The sequence below is a fragment of the Stegostoma tigrinum genome, chromosome 10 (assembly GCF_030684315.1).
Source record: "Stegostoma tigrinum isolate sSteTig4 chromosome 10, sSteTig4.hap1, whole genome shotgun sequence".
Lineage (NCBI taxonomy): Eukaryota > Metazoa > Chordata > Chondrichthyes > Orectolobiformes > Stegostomatidae > Stegostoma > Stegostoma tigrinum.
Window position 1 is genome coordinate 75616362 of NC_081363.1, and position 20233 is coordinate 75636594.

Below are 20233 nucleotides of genomic sequence, written 5' to 3' on the forward strand. Positions count from 1 at the left end.
TTAAAAACTGGCTATAAAGTGGTGTTGAGCTATAGTTTTAGGTGATTTGTGGATTATTAGTAACTGACTATGCTTAGCTTCATGTATCTAATCTGAAGAGCAATCTTGATGCTAAACTAATGTAATAACTATTGTTCAATCGTAAAATTCAGTCAGGTTTCAATTGTTTTACTTTCAGCATTGCTTTCCCTCCCTGAAGGGTAACTGGAGAACTGTAGTTGTTTGCATTCTTCAATACATCAGCCAATGAGCACATTTCGTATGTGTGGTGGCCAAGATATTGTACTAAAGAGTGTATTACATCTACAACTGAACTGGATTTCCCCTTACATTTACATTCTGTACATTAAAGTAGAATATCATCAGGAATGAAAAACAAAGCTAATTTCTGGAGCATCTTTTCTCATTCTGTGTTGCCAAGATCAGTTTTACTGTCCCTATTTGCTGGGTTGGGACATGCAATGCAATGGATAAAATATCAAATCCAGATCGTGTAAATATTCGTTGGCAAGATTGAATTAGAATGCAGCCCAATCAGAAGAAATGCACATTGTTACACCAGGTGATGCCATTCTGAATGTTTACCCAATCTGTCGTCAGTTTACAAACTGAGTTTTTTCTCTACTGTTATTCGTGTGCCATGATTTATGCCTCCTACGAAGTTATTCTTGGAGAAAATTGAACTAAAGTTATATAAACAATGTAACCAAGTTGATATCCAACTGGTAGATATCTTTAAAAATGAGATAACAAGATGTAGAGCTGGATGAACACGGTAGGTCAAGCAGCATCAGAGCAGCAGGAAGGCTGACGTTTCGGGCCTAAACCCTTCTTCATTTCTGAAGAAAGGTCTATGCGCGAAACATTAGCTTTGCTGCTCCTCTAATGCTGCTGACCTGCTGTGTTCATCCAACTGTATACCTTATTATCTCAGATTTTCCAGCATCTGTAGTTCCTACAATAGTTTCCTACTGAAACATCTTTAAAAATGGCTGATTTTACATTGTCCACTCGGAATTTTTGTTTCAAAGGGAACAATCACACAATGATAGGTAAAATATTAAATGACAACACATTTAAATTTGTTTAGTTTGCCTTCTACCATATTGATATTCACATGCTGGAACAAAAAAAAAATCTAGAGGTCATGACTAATCATACCAATCAACTATTAACTATTTAGCCTCCAACATAAAAGCCCGAATTTTCTCTCTGAAGGATGGTGGCTATCTATTTCCTATTACCAGCTGATGTGCTAGTTTATCAGCATGCTCCAATGTTCGGGCAATTTCCAAGATGATGGTGATGCTAACCCACCTGCAAGAGGCGAATAGCCATTTAAGCTGATTAAAAGGTCTTATTCAGGCCCCTCTCCTGATGGTCATAATTTGACACATGTAGGAGTGTCCCTTCCAAATGATGATCTGGTGGTCAGGAACGCTTTTTTATTTTCATGTTTTGGTAATTGTTCAGAAGGAATTCCTGTCTTGAGATGCCATCTTGTTCTTTTATCTACATTGGCAGTGCACATGTCTGACAATGAAACTATTCATCTGTTCAGTGCTAAGGTCCATATGTTGGCCTTATAACCTTGATGGCACATCTGCCATCCTGAATGACACTAAGCAAACCACCTTTCATTAATTTAACATTATCTTGATAACTGCTTCACATGACTGTCACCGATGTAGTGCATGGTTAAGTTCCAGAATGCTCCTACTGTCAATATCAACATAAGCACTGTGTTTGATGTAAGGAAAATCTCAGCGATACAAAACATGTATCCAAAGTCACCAGTTCATCCTAAGAATTGTGCACTTAGAATATGTCATAAATTGAATCCCAAAACACTTTCTGAAATAGTGGAATTGTGCAATGCTCCTTCTATGTGCCTTTACATGCACTGTACTTTTATTTGTCACCAAACATTGCAGTTACCAACTGAAGTGTGAGGAGTTAATGATGCCTTTGATATACACTGAGCACTCCTGAACAAGTTTTTGAGAAATTTATTTTTCTCGCTACTATTTGTTTGGTGGGAATAAATTAATATGAAATATGAGCTATCCTGCTCACCTTCAGAACAGCATAACCTGGTGTACCAATGTACTTTTTTTCTCTCGTCAACATACTTGGAGCCTCTTGATGAAAATTGACAAATTATTGATTTTGTTTGATGATGATCTTTCATTTTGCATGTCATATCTTCATTCATTTTCACAAAAGTCAAGTGGTGGGTTGCAGAAAAATAACACTAACATTTATATTGCTATTTGTAGTTCCATTTTCCCAGACAAAATAATTAATGTCAATTTATAAAATATTTCATCTCACTTTAAAGGCAGCCTGACGGTTACACTCCACTTCTTGATTTCAGCTTCTTAGGAAACGACACATTGGGAATGATATAGTGACTATTGTATTGCAAGAACCTGGAGCCCTGCCATTCACTCCAAAGAACATTCGCTCCCATTTTCAACACGTGTTTGTCATAGTGAGAGTGCACAACCCATGTACTGAAAATGTCTGTTACAGGTGAGTAAACTGAGAGTGTTATTAATGTAAGATAACAAGGTGTAGAGCTGGATGAACACAGCAGGCCAAGCAACATCAGAGGAACAGGAAAGCTGATGTTTTGGGCCTAGACCCTTCAGAAAATCTCCAGCATCTGCAGTTCCTACTATCGCTGATGTTATTAATGTACACATTTTTGTGCTGGGAAAGGAATATAGGCTTTTTTTGTTCTAAAAATTGACAAATGCTGCTGTGTTTAGTGGTTTGTTGAAATCTTCTACATTGTCTGTTGCAGCAATGAATTTGCAATTTTGACACAACAGCATTTCTCAGTTTCACCTTGACATCCAATCCTCTTGCTGGGTGGGCGGGGTTGGAGTTTAATCTCTAAACCCAGAAGGATTATGGATGTGGAGAGAGCTTGGTGCAGTCAGGAGTAAAGTACTTAGACTCTACCAAGCTATTGCTTGATGCCCTTCAGCCGGCAGGTTTCCTGAGATCTTCGAAATTTGACTGAGCAGGGTTAAGCTTGCAAAGATAAGCTCAAGCCATTTGTTTTTGGGAAGGTGAAAATTCAGCCTGTAATTTCTTCCCAGGGTATTACTTCAAGATAAGTAATTCATTTTCCAGTCCATGCCATTACCAGTTTGAGATTTTGGTTATTGCTCAGATGCCAGCCCTGATTGCAATTATGACTGAGACCGGAAGCCTCTCGCATGTGAAGAGGATGTAGTTCCAATACTTCTTTGCATTTTGCCTTGATAGCAAATTGCCAGTATGGGTTAAAATACAGAATTTTTTTTCATAACCTATCTGGTCTCTGATCCTTTTTTACAATAGAACAGTAATGTAATTCTGATACTTTCTACTATCAGGTAGAGCAGTTTACTACCAAGATTAGAGATCACAATATACCAAGTTTGGAAAATTGCATACTCGAATTACTTCAAACTGAAAATAGAATGGATAGAAAGAATACCAGTGTTTATAGCAAGAGAAAAAGTATGTGCAAAGCTCTATTTTCACTTCTTCAGTTTTGTATAATACCATGATTTTGTTTTTGCAGTGTTGCTGTGGCTAGATCAAAAGATGTGCCTGCATTTGGCCCACCAATTCCAAAAGATGTCACTTTCCCTAAGTCATCCGTCTTCCGGGACTTTTTACTTGCTAAGGTGATCAATGCAGAGAATGCCGCTCACAAGTCAGAAAAATTCCGTGCCATGGCAACACGGACGCGACAGGAGTACTTGAAAGATCTAGCAGAGAATAGTGTCACTAACACACCAATTGATCCTTCTGGAAAATTTCCTTTTATTTCACTGGCGACAAAAAAGAAAGAGAAATCAAAACCTTATGCCAATGCAGAGATGTATAGTCTGGGAACAATTGTGTGGAGTGTGCGTGCAGAAGACTACAGCTGTGCTGCTGAAATTGACTGTTTACTGGGTATCTCCAATGAATTTGTGGTCCTCATTGAAGAGAGTTCTAAGCAGGTAGTATTCAATTGCTCCTGCAGAGATGTTATAGGATGGACTTCAAATCTAACAACCATTAAAATCTTCTATGAACGGGGTGAATGCATTTTTGTCAGGACTTTTAATAATATTGAAGAAATTAAGGAAATAGTCAAAAGACTGGAGGTAAGTCACTATTTAGTTATTACAGATCTCACCTGTTTAAATGTTTTCTGTCATTTATAAACTCGGGAATTGCCTGAATAGGTGTCTTTAACTTTTGTTTTAATGTGGTTCATTTAACTGCACATGCTTATTTGCTATTATAAATAAACTGCTGCGTCATTTGTTGGCCTACATGTTCACTTGCAAACCCAACATCCCCGCTTCCAGTGCCCCCCCTCACTCCTGCTCAAAACTCCTCACTTACCTCTTCTGCTGAAGGCTCTTGAGACAATGAGCTGGACCATGTAGGACTGAGCCAAGGAGGTTTTGGGAGGGAGTTAGCTAGAATTTTGTAAATTGTAAGATGTCTTTCTGGAAGTTGGTTTATGGCTGTTGGGCATATGTTTCATTAACTCTGCAATTTTGCAGCTGTTAAAGACCTTTCTCCTTTTGATGTTTATATATTTTTTGATGCATTTTTACATTTGGATGGTGGTAGTGCTGGCGCTAAGCGTAGGTCCATAATAAGTAATCAGGGTAAATACTGGTGGTCTCATTTTAGGCATAATACGCTTGAATGATTAAAACTCATTCTACTGCGCCCTGGTAGTGTTTTAACCCCAATTTTAGGTTGGTTTGCACTGAAATCCTGCTAAGTAAAGAATTGAGACTGTTTAATACCATTTAACTAGATTTTTACAACCAATGAAGAGTTAACAACTTTGTCCAGGCTAATTAAGTTTAACAAACCTGTTGATTTTTTTTTTCAAATCAATTATATTGCAAAATGGTCTTATCCCCATCTTTGAGCTGGGAGGCCTGGCTTTGAGTCCCACATGTTCCAGACCTGTGTAACAACATCTATGAGCAGATTGATAATGGAAAATATCTTCATTTGTTTACAATCTTTGGTAGCCACCTCAACCTGTAGAGACCTTCTGTATCCAATTGACCATCCAAGTATTTTTATCATAGGTTTATGCCTGCTTTTCCTCTTACTTTCACCTGGAATTATCCAGGCATTCACTTTCTCATTGAAAATATTTGGCCCAGTTAGATTTGGATTTTTGAAAACTTCAATTAATGGGCTTTGAAGTTATCAGCACTGCCTCCCACCATTTCCATAAATTTCAAACTAATCTGTTGCCATTTCTAATGCTGACTCAGTTTGGGCGTTGTGACAGATGTATGGTCAGGACAGATAGTATTGATTAATGAATCACAAAAATATTAAAGGATATGATGACTGCTGCTATGTAGATTGATTGACTAGTTAAATGGCAACAAGTAAGAAGATAGAAACAACTTGCCAATTGTAGATTTATAGTGATCTATGAGGTTTCAGTTATTCTTGAGAGGATTATAACAGAGTTCATTTCTGAATAGTTGCTGTGTTACTCATTTAATCATCTATGTTAACTGTACACAATACTTCAAAGATTTTAAACATTAGTACTAATTTCCATGATTAAGCTGAGAAATACAGTAAAACCTATTTGCTTTATTTTATTACAGATATAGTAGGAGCTGCCAATGCTGAAGAATCTGAGATAACAGTGTGAAGTTGGATGAACACAGCAGGCCAAGCAGCATCAGAGGAGCAGGAAAGTTTTTTCTGCTCCTTTGATGTTGCTTGGCCTGCTGTGTTCATCAGCTTCACACCATGTTATCTCTGCTTTATTTTATGTCCTTTATATTTGGTATAAAGTTGCAGAACTATACCACACATGGCTAAGAGAACAATCATACCTTAAAGTTATTGAGAATCTGATATATTTTAAATATGGTATATACAATTTATGTCAAAAATAGTATCTTTGATGCAAAGCTAGTGGCTCTGTACTGCAAGGATGTGTCTGAGTTATAATTTATTACAGCACATAAGACAAATTTGTTTTAGAGTCATACAGCATGGAAACACATTCTTTGGTCATGTTAACCGTGCCAACCATGTTACCAAACTAAACTAGTCCTATCCGACTGTGCTTATCCCATATCTCTCCAGACCTTTCCTATTCAAGCATTTATCCAAATGTCGTCCAAATGTTGTAACTATACCTGTATCTACCACTTCCTCTGGCAGCTCATTGCACACAGGAACTCTGTGCAAAAAATGTTACCCCTCATGTCCTTTTTTAAAAATTCCTTCTCTCATTGTAAAATCCCTCCAATGCCTGTGAAACTCCTTATCTCCCCTATTAACAAAGTTGCCTTCAAAAAACTCTGCTTCTTTTATTTTGAAGGCAACTGTGCCTTCAAAGTCCAATTCTGTTAGAACTTGAAAACTCTATTTCTGGGAAAGATTCTGAAGAAAGTGGAATAAAATATCCATTGTTAAATAAGTGAATCTTCTCTCATTTGCAACTAGCAACAGACAAATTTCTGTTTTACAAACCTTTCTGATTTTATTGAAAATGTTTCTATCATTGTTTTTCTTCATTCCTCCAAAATTCAATTTTTGTTAAAATGGCTTTGTTCAATGCTGATTTCTAATTGCAGAAATCTAGATCATTCTCAATATCTTCTCTTAACCCTTTCTGTCCATGAACTTGAATTGGGGAACATCTTCCCTCTTTTAATCTATTTTTATAACCCACATCTTGGCATCGCATAAGTACTTCATTTTTAGTTTTCTTCATCTTCATTTTTGAACCTTCATGGTGACCTGCACTCGGTGCCTCGATCTAATGGGTGGGAAAATGAGTCGTGATGAGCCCTTGTTGAAACAAAGTGACCATCTAATAATTCAAAATGGTGTCTATGTTGCAGTACATACCTCTGAAAGGAAGTGCCATACTGGAGAAGGAATTTGTGCCCACACTTGTGCATCTGATAACTGTCTACAACATGTATACTGGATGATCACAATTCAATGTGTGGTGTAGATCTGACATCATTTTTGAATGGTACACTCTAGTTGTAAATTTTCATAGCAGACTGTGTCATAAAAAGGCATAAGGGGGATCCCACTCCCAGTACTTAAAAGGATATTACCTATTTGCGATTTAATTGCCAGACTATCTCTCTTGACACCTGGTACAATTGGACTCATTTTCAGACGTTTCCTGGGCTGGTTTTGAAGTACTTGTTTGTAGATTAAAATCTAATGCTGAAATCGATTGAATTGAGGCATTAGTGTCACCGTTTCCTTCTGCAGCCTTTTGTTTTCCTCAACTGACGACTTAAATAATGACTGGAAGAATGAACAAAGACCATGTAAAGTGAAAGACGTTACTACAAGAGGGAGGCATGAAAACATGTCTCTTGAGAATCTTTCGGCAATTCTCCTAACTTCAAGATAATCTTTGCCTAACACTACAACAGCCAAAATCGGAACTCAAAACAGGGCTAAGTCCAGACAATGATTTCTGTGGCTGTTGACATAACTGGCTCCTTCTAGACTGTGACTAGATATCTAAGAAATAACACAGACGACAGTGCATTGCTTCCTAAGGGAGGCCCTTATAGTGCTCTGAATAGAAAGAGAAAGCCCCATCTCCTTCCCGCTTACCAGAGCCAAGCAAAATGAATGAGCTGGTTTGAGAATATTGGAAGCATAGTTAGTAAGCTTCCAGATGAAACCAAAATTGATGGGCAGTGAAGAAGGTTATCTAAGAGTACATCAAGACCTTGATCCACTGGGCTGGTGGGCTGTGGAATAGCAGATGTAGTTTAATTCAGAAGAATGCGAGGCTTGCATTTTAATGAGACAAATCAGGGCAGGCACCTTGTACTGTTAATGGTAGGGCTGTGGGGGGTGTTATCAAACAGAGAGATCTAGAGTAACAGATACATAGTTCCTTGAAGGATGCATTGCAGGTAGCCAGGGTGGTGAAAAGGGTATTTGGCATGCTTGCTTTCATTGGTTAAAGCACTGAGTACAGGAATTGGCATTTCATGTTACAGCTGTACAAGATGTTGGTAAGACTACTGTTGGAGTATTGCATACAATCCTGGTCTCCCTGTTATTGGAAGGATGCTATTAAACTAAAAAGAATGCAACAAAGATTTACAAGGCTGTTGCCAAGATTAGAAGATTTAACTTTTAAGGACAGACTGAATAGGCTGGGAGTTTTTTTCCCCTGGAGCATAGGAGGCTGACGGGTGACCCTACAGAGGTTTATAAAATCATGAGGGCAATAGATAGTGAGTAGCAAAGGTCTTTTCCCCAAAGTAGGGGAGTCCAAAACCAGAGGACTAAGGTTTAAAGTGAGAGAGGAATGATTTAAAATGGACTGGAGGGTCAACTCTTTCATGCAGAGAGTGGTGCGTATGCATTGAGCTACCAGAGGATGTGGTAGAGGTGGGTGCAATTATAGCATTTAATATACCTTTGGACAAGTACCTGAATCGGAACGGTTTAAGAGGGATATGGGCCAAATGCAGCATACTTGGGACTATAATGCTACACTTGTCCCCACACCTCCTCCCTCACCCCCATCCTAGGCCCCAAGATGACATTCCACATTAAGCAGAGGTTCACCTGCACATCTGCCAATGTGGTATACTGCATCCACTGTACCCGGTGCGGCTTCCTCTACATTGGGGAAACCAAGCGGAGGCTTGGGGACCGCTTTGCAGAACACCTCAGCTCAGTTCGCAACAAACAACTGCACCTCCCAGTCGCAAACCATTTCCACTCCCCTTCCCATTCTCTAGATGACATGCCCATCATGGGCCTCCTGCAGTGCCACAATGATGCCACCCGAAGGTTTCAGGAACAGCAACTCATATTCCGCTTGGGAACCCTGCAGCCATATGGTATCAATGTGGACTTCACCAGTTTCAAAATCTCCCCTTCCCCTACTGCATCCCTAAACCAGCCCAGTTCGTCCCCTCCCCCCACTGCACCACACAACCAGCCCAGCTCTTCCCCTCCACCCACTGCATCCCAAAACCAGTCCAACCTGTCCCTGCCTCCCTAACCGGTTCTTCCTCTCACCCATCCCTTCCTCCCACCCCAAGCCACACCCCCAGCTACCTACTAACCTCATCCCACCTCCTTGACCTGTCCGTCTTCCCTGGACTGACCTATCCCCTCCCTACCTCCCCACCTACACTCTCTCCACCTATCTTCTTTACTCTCCATCTTCGGTCCGCCTCCCCCTCTCTCCCTATTTATTCCAGTTCCCTCTCCCCATCCCCCTCTCTGATGAAGGGTCTAGGCCCGAAACGTCAGCTTTTGTGCTCCTGAGATGCTGCTTGGCCTGCTGTGTTCATCCAGCCTCACATTTTATTATACTTGGGACTAGTTCAGTTCAGTTCAGAAAACCTGTTTGGCATGGGTGAGTTGGGCCGAAGAGCCTGTTTCCGTGCTGTAATACTCTATGCTACCATTGGCTGCAAACATTTTTATTCTGCATGCTTTCTGTTAGCCCAACCTTTAGCATGAAGTGTAAATGATTTCATTTCATCAATGTGAATTACTATGCAACTACAGGCAATGTATCGTCTCGCCAAATTCATGTTATCTAAGCAGTTGTCATTACTCCTTCCATAGCCAAATATACTGTGCTGCCACAAAATAGAGTCTAGTCAAAATGTATAAATTCAGTCATAAAAATAAGCTGACCAGTTAATTGCTAGCTACTGAGTGATGAAGGTTAGCTGCTGATGACTTGGCTCATGACCCTGGTCTGTTCATGTGGGCAGTCAGAAATCACACCAGCAGGTTATGGTTCAATAGGTTTATTTGAAAACACAAGCTTTTGGAGCCTCTGTCCTTCCTCAGGTGTTGGTGCCCGAGTGTTTTTCAAAATTTGTGATAATATTTCGCTCAGCCTCGCTATTGTAAAGGAAAAGCACTTGCCTCCATTGGTTTAGGTGAGCTGTTGAGAGGCAGTAGCACAGGAGAAAGTCTGACAGTAAGTAGAAAGAGAGAGAGGGTAGCCATTGTGTTGCCCTTTTCTGCCTGGGCTGTACATTATAGAATATTTAATAATTGATAAGGGTAACTTCAGTGACATCCTTTCAGTCACCAACTGCATTATGTTCCTTAATTTTCCTCAATGACCCTCATAATGTCTTCTCCGCCAATACAAAATAAAAATATTGCAAAATATAGTTCAAGCAAAATACGTAAATGTGGGCATCATACGCACATAAATAAAATAATCACCCTTGTGCCTTCCATTAGTTCCTGTCATCCATGTAATAAGACCATAAGCCATAGGAGCAGAAGTAGGCCATTCAACTCATGTCTGATCTGCCATTCAGTGAGGTCATAGATAATCTGATGATCGTCAGTTCCATGTTCCTGAATTTTTCCTATAACCCTTGATTCCTTTACTGATTAAAAATGAATCATCTTCACCTCAGAATATTCTTAATGACTCAGCCTCAACAGCTCTTATTGGTTAAGAATTCCATAGATTCAGTATCCTTTGAGATCAGAAATTCCTCCACACCTCTAATTTTATTAAGCGACCCCTTATTCTAAGATTATACCCTCTGCTCCTAGACTTTCCCACAAGGGGAAACAACCTTGTACATCTATCATGTCAAATCCCATATGAATGTTGTTTCTTCTCTGTGCCTTTGCCTGCATTGTTAATCCTACGCAGTGGTTGCAGCAATGTTGATAGAATGCTGCTAGCTTTCAGTGGAGGAGACTGCAGAAAGCCGTGAATGATTATCGTCAACAGCTTTTGGGTCTTAAAGATCAGGCTTCAATACCTCAGCACGTGTACTGCAGCCTGAACTGGTTGTCAACAGACAGACAACAGCAAGAGTGTTGGTAGAGTGGCAGTGGTGGTGGTGGTGAATAAATAAATGCTTTGAATGAATGAATGATTTATTGTCACACACATTGAAGATACAGTTCAAAGTGTTCTTTCACCACAATCCGGTGTCATTTCGAGTTGCAATAAATATATTGTATTTAAAAATAAATTACATAAATAACAATTCAGCTTCTGTTCAAATTGCGGTCTTAAGCACACCTTCAGGGTTTCTGCAAGGAACCTGTACGGTGTTCTGGTTCTCAAGGAATTCCGCTTCAGAAGACTCTGATGCCCCAGGAGACTCCAGCTCTGCTGCTGTTGCCGCCTCGCCGCCACCACCAAGAGTCCAGGCTCTGGGCCTACTGCTGCCAGGAGTCTCCACTCTGGCACCAAAACCACCAAGAAGCTGCCAGGAGTCCAGCCTCTTAACATCACCACTGCCACTAGGAGTTCACTTCGAGGTCCAGAGCGATGATGCCAGTAGTGTGAGCTTCCGTTACACCCCAGAAGTTGAAAGAAGCTGCTTGTTCTAGAATGGATTCTATAATATTGACCATCAGGCACGATCAGTCATGGTGGATTCCACCTGTGAACAGATGGAGGTAACTGTTGGAGTGGTATGCTGTTGCATGTGCTGGACTCCATAGCCCTTAGACTTTCAAGTACACCAAGCATTCAGTAATGTACACTCATTAGCTACCTGCTGTAATAAAAATATAAACTGCAAGAAATAAATAACAGGTCTGGCAGCATCTAAACAGAGAGAAACAAAGTTAACATTTCAAGTCAGATATGACTCATTAACAGAATATTCTTCTGTTGGTAGGTATATCAAAAGTCCTCATCTGGGCTTTTGCAGCAGAATTAATGTGTGACCTTAACAAATAGCAACCTGAAATATCCTCCTTCCCCCAAAATCCCCTGGAAAAACAACCCTCCATCACCACCAGCCTTCAAGCCAATTTTGTAACCAAGTGGCTAGATATCCTTAGTTTCCATTGACCTAGCCTTGCTAACAAGTCTAGCATACGAAACTTTGTTGAAAGCTTTGCTGAAGTCCACATAGACAATGTCCGCCAGTCTGCCTTTTTCAATCTTCTTTGTTACTTCTTCAAAAAAACTCATTTCAAGTTAGTGAGAAGCAATTTCCCATGCACAAAGCCATTTGCGAGAAACAAACAAAGCATTCTGTTACCTTCGAGGTGTTGTTGCTTATCAGTTGTTTAGTGCTTGATTGAAGCTTCTTAGCTGGAGACTAAGCTACTATTAATTTTGTGCTTTGTATTGCAAAAAAGAAGAATTCACGTGCAGTTGAATATATTGTGTAACATAAGTCCAGGTCAGAAGCTAAGTGCTTCAAAGTGCTGATTTGTTCTGGTGAATGATTGACTGACTGTTTTTCATAAATTCCTATTTCTATTCTGTAAAGTGGTTTCCCTACTGCCTGTCATCAAATTTTGTCTTTTTTTTAAACTGACCCTGTAATTTGAGAATCCACCATTAGTTTCTGTGGCATTCATGCAGTCTAGAACAAGTCATTATTTTATTCTTGTTAAATTGTGTCCATGCTTCAAACAATTCCTTGCATTTATGTAGTAATGCTCCTATTGCAAAGGAGTCTCAGAATACTGGATTTTAAAAAATCAAAAGGCCAATATGCCATCATAAAAGCATAACAAATGCAGGGATGAAAATGTCTTTTTGGCTGAATGAGTTTCCTACTTTTTCATTTGGTGAACTATTTCAAATGTTTATCATAACTAAAATCCAGGAAAACTTCTCTCTTATTTCCATTTGTCTCCTCCGGACTTAGTTTCCTGAAGCACTTTGACCTAAAATGCTGCTAATTTCATTAGTGGGGAAACAAGACGATCAAATCAACCACAGAATCATTACATAAATAATGAGATAAATTAAAGTCATCATGATTAAACTTAAGAGCGACATCTAACATTGATTTTGGAGGATAAGATGTCATCAGACCAATATCCATGACATTTTTGAGGAACTGGCAGCCAAGCGCCTTGAAAAACCTGATTATAAGTTACATTCACAAAGTTCCAAACCAAAGTCTGCCATTAAACATTGAAAGTGGTGTAAATCATGGGTATGCACAGTATGTTTGCTGAAAGATAAGAAACAAAGGATGGTGGAAGAATAAATCTAGAAATTGGAGGCCAGTATGTTCAACCTGGAATGATAAAAGCATTTTTAGAAATGATAATCTTGAACCAAATCACAAGGCCAAGTTTGGTAAAGGCAAATTAAGCTTACATAATTCAGCGTTTTTTTTCTAAAATGGTGATGATGAGTCCAATTAATTTAGTGGTTATCAATGTCCAAAAGGGTGACCCATAATAGGCCCTTCCACAAAGTTGAGGTTCATGGAATAAAACGGATAGTTGTGGTATCGATGCAAGATTGATTTCATGGCATGAAACTGAGTAGTGGTGAATGAAAGATTGTTTGGTTTGGTAATGATGAAAGGTATGTAATGGGATTTTCCAAGGGGCTTAGACCTACCACTTCTAATAATTTATATTAAAGGCCTAGCCGTAGATGTACAGGACACACATTCAAGCTTGCAAATTTTGAAATTATCGTGAACTTTGTTGGTAGTAATGATACAAATTGACTGCATAGGCGGAGAAATAACATAAATTTTGGTGGATAGAAGGTGGTGAGGTGGTGTAACTGTATGGTACAGTTCCAAAAGTGGTACAGCAATATAGAGAACTGGAGGGATATGTGAAAAAAAATTCTAGACGGTTAAAAAGATGATGGATCTGGCCACCTTACCAGCAGGCTGGCAAAAAAAAAGTGTTGTGTAAAACTATCACCCCAGCTGTGTTTTGTTTCCTCAGTGTAGAGGAGACCACACTTTGAGCAGTGAATATAGTAGACTGGAATGAAGCAAGTGCAGCTAAGTTGCTGCTTCACCTAGAAAGTCTGTCTGGAACCTTGGATAGTGAGGATGGAAGAAGTAAATGGGCTAGTCTTGCATTTTCTGTGGGAAAGTAGAGTCTGCAAGATGTTGGGAGTAGAAAAGGAGAGGACAAGGTTGTTCTGGAGGGAATGGCCTCTCTAGAATGCTGACAAGCAAGGGGTGGGGAATATGTCAGGTGGTGGCAGTGGATTGGAGGTGGCAGAAATGGTGGCTTATTGTCCTTTGGTTGCAAATGCTGGTAGGGGGCTGGAAAATGAGGGACAAGGGAACCATCACTTTTTCCTCCTTTTGATTTAGTTCATATTGTTGATTCAGTAATGTAGCAGAGTGTAGCAGCTAATGTAGCAGAGTGTGAAGTTTTTTAACACCAAGAGATAGCGTTAGCTTGAAAGTGGAGCAGGAAAATTGATCCGCTGAAATAACATTGTCAAAGAAAATAATTACCTATGAACTTTGAATGCATCGACTTAATGTTAATACTGGTGTGTGGTATTGTATTGCTTTCCATGTACTACGTTCAAAGCCGCTCTGGATGTGAGTTTGCGCGCTGAGCTGGAAGGTTAGTTTTCAGACGTTTTGTCACCATTCTGGGTAACATCATCAGTGAGCCTCCGATGAAGCGATGGTGTTATGTCCCGCTTTCTATTTATCTGTTTAGATTTCCTTGGTTTGGTGATGTCATTTCCTGTTCTTTTTCTCAGAGGATGGTAGATCGATTTGGAACCAATGTGTTTGTTGATGGAATTCCGATTGGAATGCCATGCATCTAGGAATTCTCGTGCTTTTCTTGGTTTGGTTTGTCATAGGATGGATGTGTTGTCCCAATCAAAGTGGTATCCTTCCTCATCTGTCTGCAAGGATACTAGTGATAGTGGGTCATGTCGTTTTGTGGCTAGTTGATGTTCATGTATCCTGGTGGCTAGCTTTCTGCCTGTTTGTCCAATGTAGTGTTTGTCACAGTTCTTGCAAGGTATTTTGTAGATGACATTTGTTTTGCTTGTTGTCTGTATTGGGTCTTTTAAGTTCATAGCTGCTGTTTTAGTGTGTTGGTGGGTTTGTGGGCTACCCTGATGCCAAGAGGTCCGAGTAGTCTGGCAGTCATTTCGGAAATGTCTTTGATGTAGGGGAGAGTGGTTATGGTTTCTGGGCCCTTTCTGTCTGTTTGTTTGGGTTTGTTGCTGAGAAATCGGCGGACTGTGTTCATTGGGTACCCGTTCTTTTTGAATACGCTGTATAGGTGATTTTCTTCTGCTCTTCGTAGTTCCTCTGTGCTGCAGTGTGTGGTGGCTCGTTGAAATAATGTTCTAATGCAGCTTCGTTTGTGGGTGTTGGGATGGTTGCTCCTGTAGTTCAGTATTTGGCCCGTATATGTTGTTTTTTTTTTCACGCATGAGAATTCCTAGAAGCGTGGCATTCCAACCGGAACTCCATCAACAAACACATTGATTTGGAGCCTATCTACCATCCTCTGAGAAAAAGAACAGGAAATGACATTACCAATGCAAGAAATGACATCACCAACCCAAGGAAACCTAAACAGATAAATAGAAAACGGGGCATAACACCAGCGCTTCATCGGATGCTCACTGGTGTTACCTAGAATGGTGACGAAACGTCTGAAAACTAACCTTCCAGCTCAGCAGGCAAGCTCACATCCAGAACCTCAACCTGAGCTACAAATCTTCTCAAAACTCAAAGCCCCTCTGTCGAATAGCTCCTCCGTACTTCGGCAGCCCCCACCTCCGCCCTAACCCATGTTGATTCTATTTCCTTGATTCTGTTCTTATGCTTCATTGTCTGTGACAGTGCTTCTAGTTTCCTAGACTCAGTTCTCCAAACCTTCCACCTTGAATGCTTTCACCTTGCAGCTACTTCTTTGTTCTTTGAACTTTATTCTGTTCATTTATGTTTTTAATCATTTCTCAATGCTGGTTTACTGATCACCATAATCAATGTAAAACAGTTGTAAATTGTAATGACAACAGAAACTGTAGTTTATTTACGTGTTTATATTCAACATAAAAGCTACATCCCTCAGAATGTTGTCTGCATCCTTTTCAGGTAACCACAAAGGGGTGCGAGACTGTTGAGATGACTTTAAGGAGAAATGGCCTAGGCCAGCTTGGTTTCCATGTTAACTATGAAGGCATTGTAGCAGATGTTGAACCCTATGGCTACGCGTGGCAAGCAGGACTCCGACAAGGCAGTCGGCTGGTGGAAATCTGTAAAGTTGCTGTGGCAACTCTAACCCATGAACAAATGATTGATCTGCTGCGAACATCTGTAACTGTTAAAGTGATCATCATTCCACCCCATGAAGATAGCACTCCTCGCAGGTATGTTCCCTGAACCAAAGTTTGCTGCTCCAACCAAATTCTGCTTACTGTCTCCCTATGCTACCAGCAATGGACAAATCTATCTGATTAGAAGTCATAAATTCATGCTAGCTATTAATCTGTGGTGCTTAGACTAAATTTTAGTTTCTGAAAGCAAACTATTTTAATGAAATGTAAGTGGAACTTAGCCTGGGGCTACCCAAAATGGAAATGGGATTCCAAGTGAGGTAGCTATCTTAAATTTTGGGGTCTTGGTGGTCGCCATGCAACTGCAACAGAGTAACAAATACCTGTGATTCTGCTGTAACTGGCTGCCAGTCTTCTTCACCTGCTCCACGTTCACAGATCTTCACCTTTAACCCCTGGTTTTTCCCAACCTTCAATATTTTGGTTCTCTCTCTCCCTCCCTAACTTTGGGAAATTCTTTCCCATAGAGGGCTATAACAGCTGGGTCAGTAATGTCTTCAAGGCTGAGATGAACAGGTTTTTAATTGGTAAAGGAACCAAGGCAGGAGAGTGGAATTGAGGATCATGAGATCAGCCATGGTCTTAATGAATGATAGAGCAAACTCATTGAGCTGTATCACCTGATTCCCCTGTGCCATGTGGCCTTATGGATGTACAGATAAGTTTGGTCAAATTTTCCTTGAGAAGAGATTAACTGGCTTTCCCATCTTTATTTAACACTTCTTCAGTCATTTGCAACAGGGTTAACAAAAAAGATCCTATCCCTCATGGATACTTTTCTCCCCGTCTATATACATTTATATTTTAAAGGAAGTAATTTAACTAGGTTTTCTTGATTATAGAAGGAGGGAGTTTATTAGTTACTAAATGTGAGAAGAAATAATAGACGTTGATCAGAAAGGAGAAGTCTGCCCATTGAAAACTGAAGTTATTGGGTAAGTTTGGTGTACGTCAACTTTTCTATCTTTCTCTGGATGTACCTTGAAGTGATGATTGATACTATAAAGATAATAGGCCATTGAGATTGTATAGCCCCTTTGTAGTGACTGTTTTTCCTTTAAAATAGCCCCAGTTGTTTGTGGAAGGAAACAATCTAAATCTGGCCTCGCAACAATATCAGTGATTGCACACAAAAAGACAAGATAGAGAATCTTTTCAAAACCTTACCAGAATAGGAAGAAGAGTTGACATTAGAAGAGAAAATTGCTGCATGGATTTATTCAAGAACTAAAGCTGTGAAAAATTATCTGCACACTGTTTCCTTTTGATAATAGTTTGGGTTTAGAATGAATAAAAAAAATAAAATTGAGAACTGGAGTATTAAGAAAGCTAGCAAGTAATGTTAGAGATTTTTAAAACATTTTTACAAGCGTTTTTGGCAGGAGTCTCAGCAGCTTGTGTTGGCCCTCTCGAGAGAGAGAGTGCCTGAGACTTGAAAATGGAAAACAAGGGGAGAAGCATAGAACAAGAGACAACAAAGTGTGGAGCTGGAGGAACACGGCAGGCCAGAGAACAGGAAAGCTGATATTTCGGGCCAGGACCCTTCTTCAGATTTTCTCCAGTGTTCTTCCTGATCCACACTCTGTTATTTCTGACTCCAGCATCTGCAGTTCTATGCTGTCTGAGTGTTTTAGAATCATAGAATAAGTGCCTTCACAGTAACAGACTTAGAAAACTTGCCAAAAATATTTGAAACAATAAATGAAATGGGTGGAGGAACTTAAAATAATTATTATTATCAGGGAAAAGGTTGGGAAAACTATTAGACCTAAAGACACTTGAGACTCCAGTCAGTTGCATGCGTAAGAGTGCAAAGGTGGTAGAGGCATTGGTTATAGTCTTCCAAAATTGTTTAGATTCTGGAAGAATTCCAGAAGATTGGCAAATATCAATGCAACATCTCTATTCAAGAAGAAAGAGAGAGAGAGAGACTGAAAACAGTAGATTCTAGGTTGTAAGCCTAACACTCATCAGACGAAATAGCTAACATCCAAAATTAAGGAGATACAGCAACTTGGAGAATCATAGTGTGACTGAATAAAATAAATGTTATTTTATAAAAGGGAAATCGTGTTTTCCTAATTTACATTTATTTAAGGAGGTATCAAGACAAGTAATTAGAGGGGGATCTGTAGATATGGCATACTTGTATTTCCTAAAGGTTTTTGATAAGTGCTACATTAAAGATTGCTACATAAGATCGAAACACATGGTGCAAAGGGTAACATATTAGCATGTATAAAGAATTGGTTGGTTAAATGGAAATGAAATGGTGATAGATAAGTCTTTTTTGGATTGGCAAGATGTAATGAGAGAGAATATAATTACATTAGAAGCAGTTCAAAGAATGTACACTTGACTCATTCCTGGGATGAAGGGCTTGCTTTGTAAAGAAAGGTTGAAGAGATTCAACTGATCTCAGCATCACTGTAGGAAATCTTTAGCATATTATCCCGTGTCCAACCATTTTCATCTGTTATATCAATTACTTTCTCACATTGTAAAGTCAGAGCTGGGGATGTTGCTGATGAATGAACAATGCTCAGCTCCATTTGTGACTCGTTAGATATGGAAGCAGTCTGTGTCCAAATGCACCAAGGCCTGGACAGCATTCAGGCTTAGGATGATAAGTAGCAAGTTATGCCACACAAATTCAAGGCAGTGATCACCTCCAAGAAGAGAAAATGCAACCACTGTCTTTTTCACATTCAGTGGCATTACTTTGTTGAAAGTTTCACTGTCAACATCCTGTGGATTACCTGTGACCTGAAACTGAACTGCAGCTACCATGTAAATGCTGTGACCACAAGAGAAAATCAGAAGCTGGTGATTGGAGTGGGAGTGGAGTAGGTCCTAGAGACATTTGCCAGCAGCTAAATGAATGAATGAATGAAGGAAAGGAAGACCTGGAGAAATTTATTGACACCTACAAGAGTAAGGAAGTGGAGGACCCAGTGTTTCTGAAGAGGGTGAGAGCACTGAGAGAGCAGCTTCTCGGTGTTCGAGAAAACGGGATCAGCAGTATCACAAAAAGAAGACTGTACCTTGTGAGATGGTGGAGACAGCAGGGGGATAAAACTGGCATGGGAGAGTCATTTCAATCCATTTGCATCTGCCAGAGCGGACGTTGTAGAGTCATGCAGCATGGAAACAGACCCTTCCATCCAACTATTCCACACTGACCATGTTCCCAAGCTAAATTAGTCTCACTTGCCTGAGTTTGGCCAATATCCTTCCAAACCTTTCCTATTTGTGTACTTGTCCAAGGGTCTTTTAAATGCTGTAATTGTACTTTCATGTACCACTTCCTCTGGAAGTTTATTCCACATATGAACCACCTTCTGTGTGAACAAGTGGCCCGTCAGGTGCCTTCTAAATCTTCCTCTTCTCACCTCACCTTAAAATTATGCCCTGTAGTTTTAAACTCCGTACCTAAGGCAGAGACCTTTGTTGTTCATCCTATCTGTATTCATCATGATTTTCTCGACCTTCAACATCCTACACTCCAGTGAACAAAGTCCCAGCCTTTCCATCCTCTCCTTGTAACTCAAACCATTCAGACCTGGTGACATCCTTGTAAATAGTTTCTGCACCTTCTCTAGTTTAATGTCCTTCCTATAGAAGGATAACCAGAAATTATTTCCATGTTTTTCTTGATTGGCCATGTGTTTGCAGTCAGGAAACATTGTAGCTGAAAAGTACAATTAAGAAATTCATTTAAAATGGTTAACATCCAAATCAATTAAATGGAATAAAAATGGCTGAACATGTGGCAGGTTGCAAATGCAGTATTTAGGAGCCAGCAGAAGCGTAACTAGTGATAACCACATCTGCAGCAAACGTTGGGTGCTCAAGAAACTTTAGCTCAGCCGGAATTTGAGCTTAAGATACCGCGATACATCAGGGAGGGGGCAGGTACCTGAACACTGTTTAAGGAGGCAGTCTCACCCCTTAAATTTAGTGGTTGGGGCAGGAAGGTATGAGAGTGAGAGAAGTAGATATGGTGCTCAGAATTTAACTTTGGATGAGTTTCCAGCAGTGCCCTAGTTTAATAGAAGCAAGTTCTTACTCCCAGCGTGGTTAAAGGTACAGACTGCAGTGGAGATTGAGTGAACTGACTGCAGCACC

At 39.9% G+C, this 20233-nt stretch overlaps 1 protein-coding gene across 12 annotated transcripts in view; it reads left to right on the forward strand.

Annotated features, from left to right (window-relative positions):
• Positions 1-20233, forward strand: part of sipa1l1 (signal-induced proliferation-associated 1 like 1) — a 323672-nt gene that overhangs the window by 228799 nt on the left and 74640 nt on the right. For all 12 annotated transcript variants that reach the window (XM_048537173.2, XM_048537174.2, XM_048537175.2 and 9 more), the window contains 3 exons: positions 2378-2535; positions 3581-4154; positions 15864-16138. In XM_048537173.2, the coding sequence (XP_048393130.1) occupies positions 2378-2535; positions 3581-4154; positions 15864-16138 (1007 nt within the window). The remainder of the gene's footprint in view (positions 1-2377; positions 2536-3580; positions 4155-15863; positions 16139-20233) is intronic.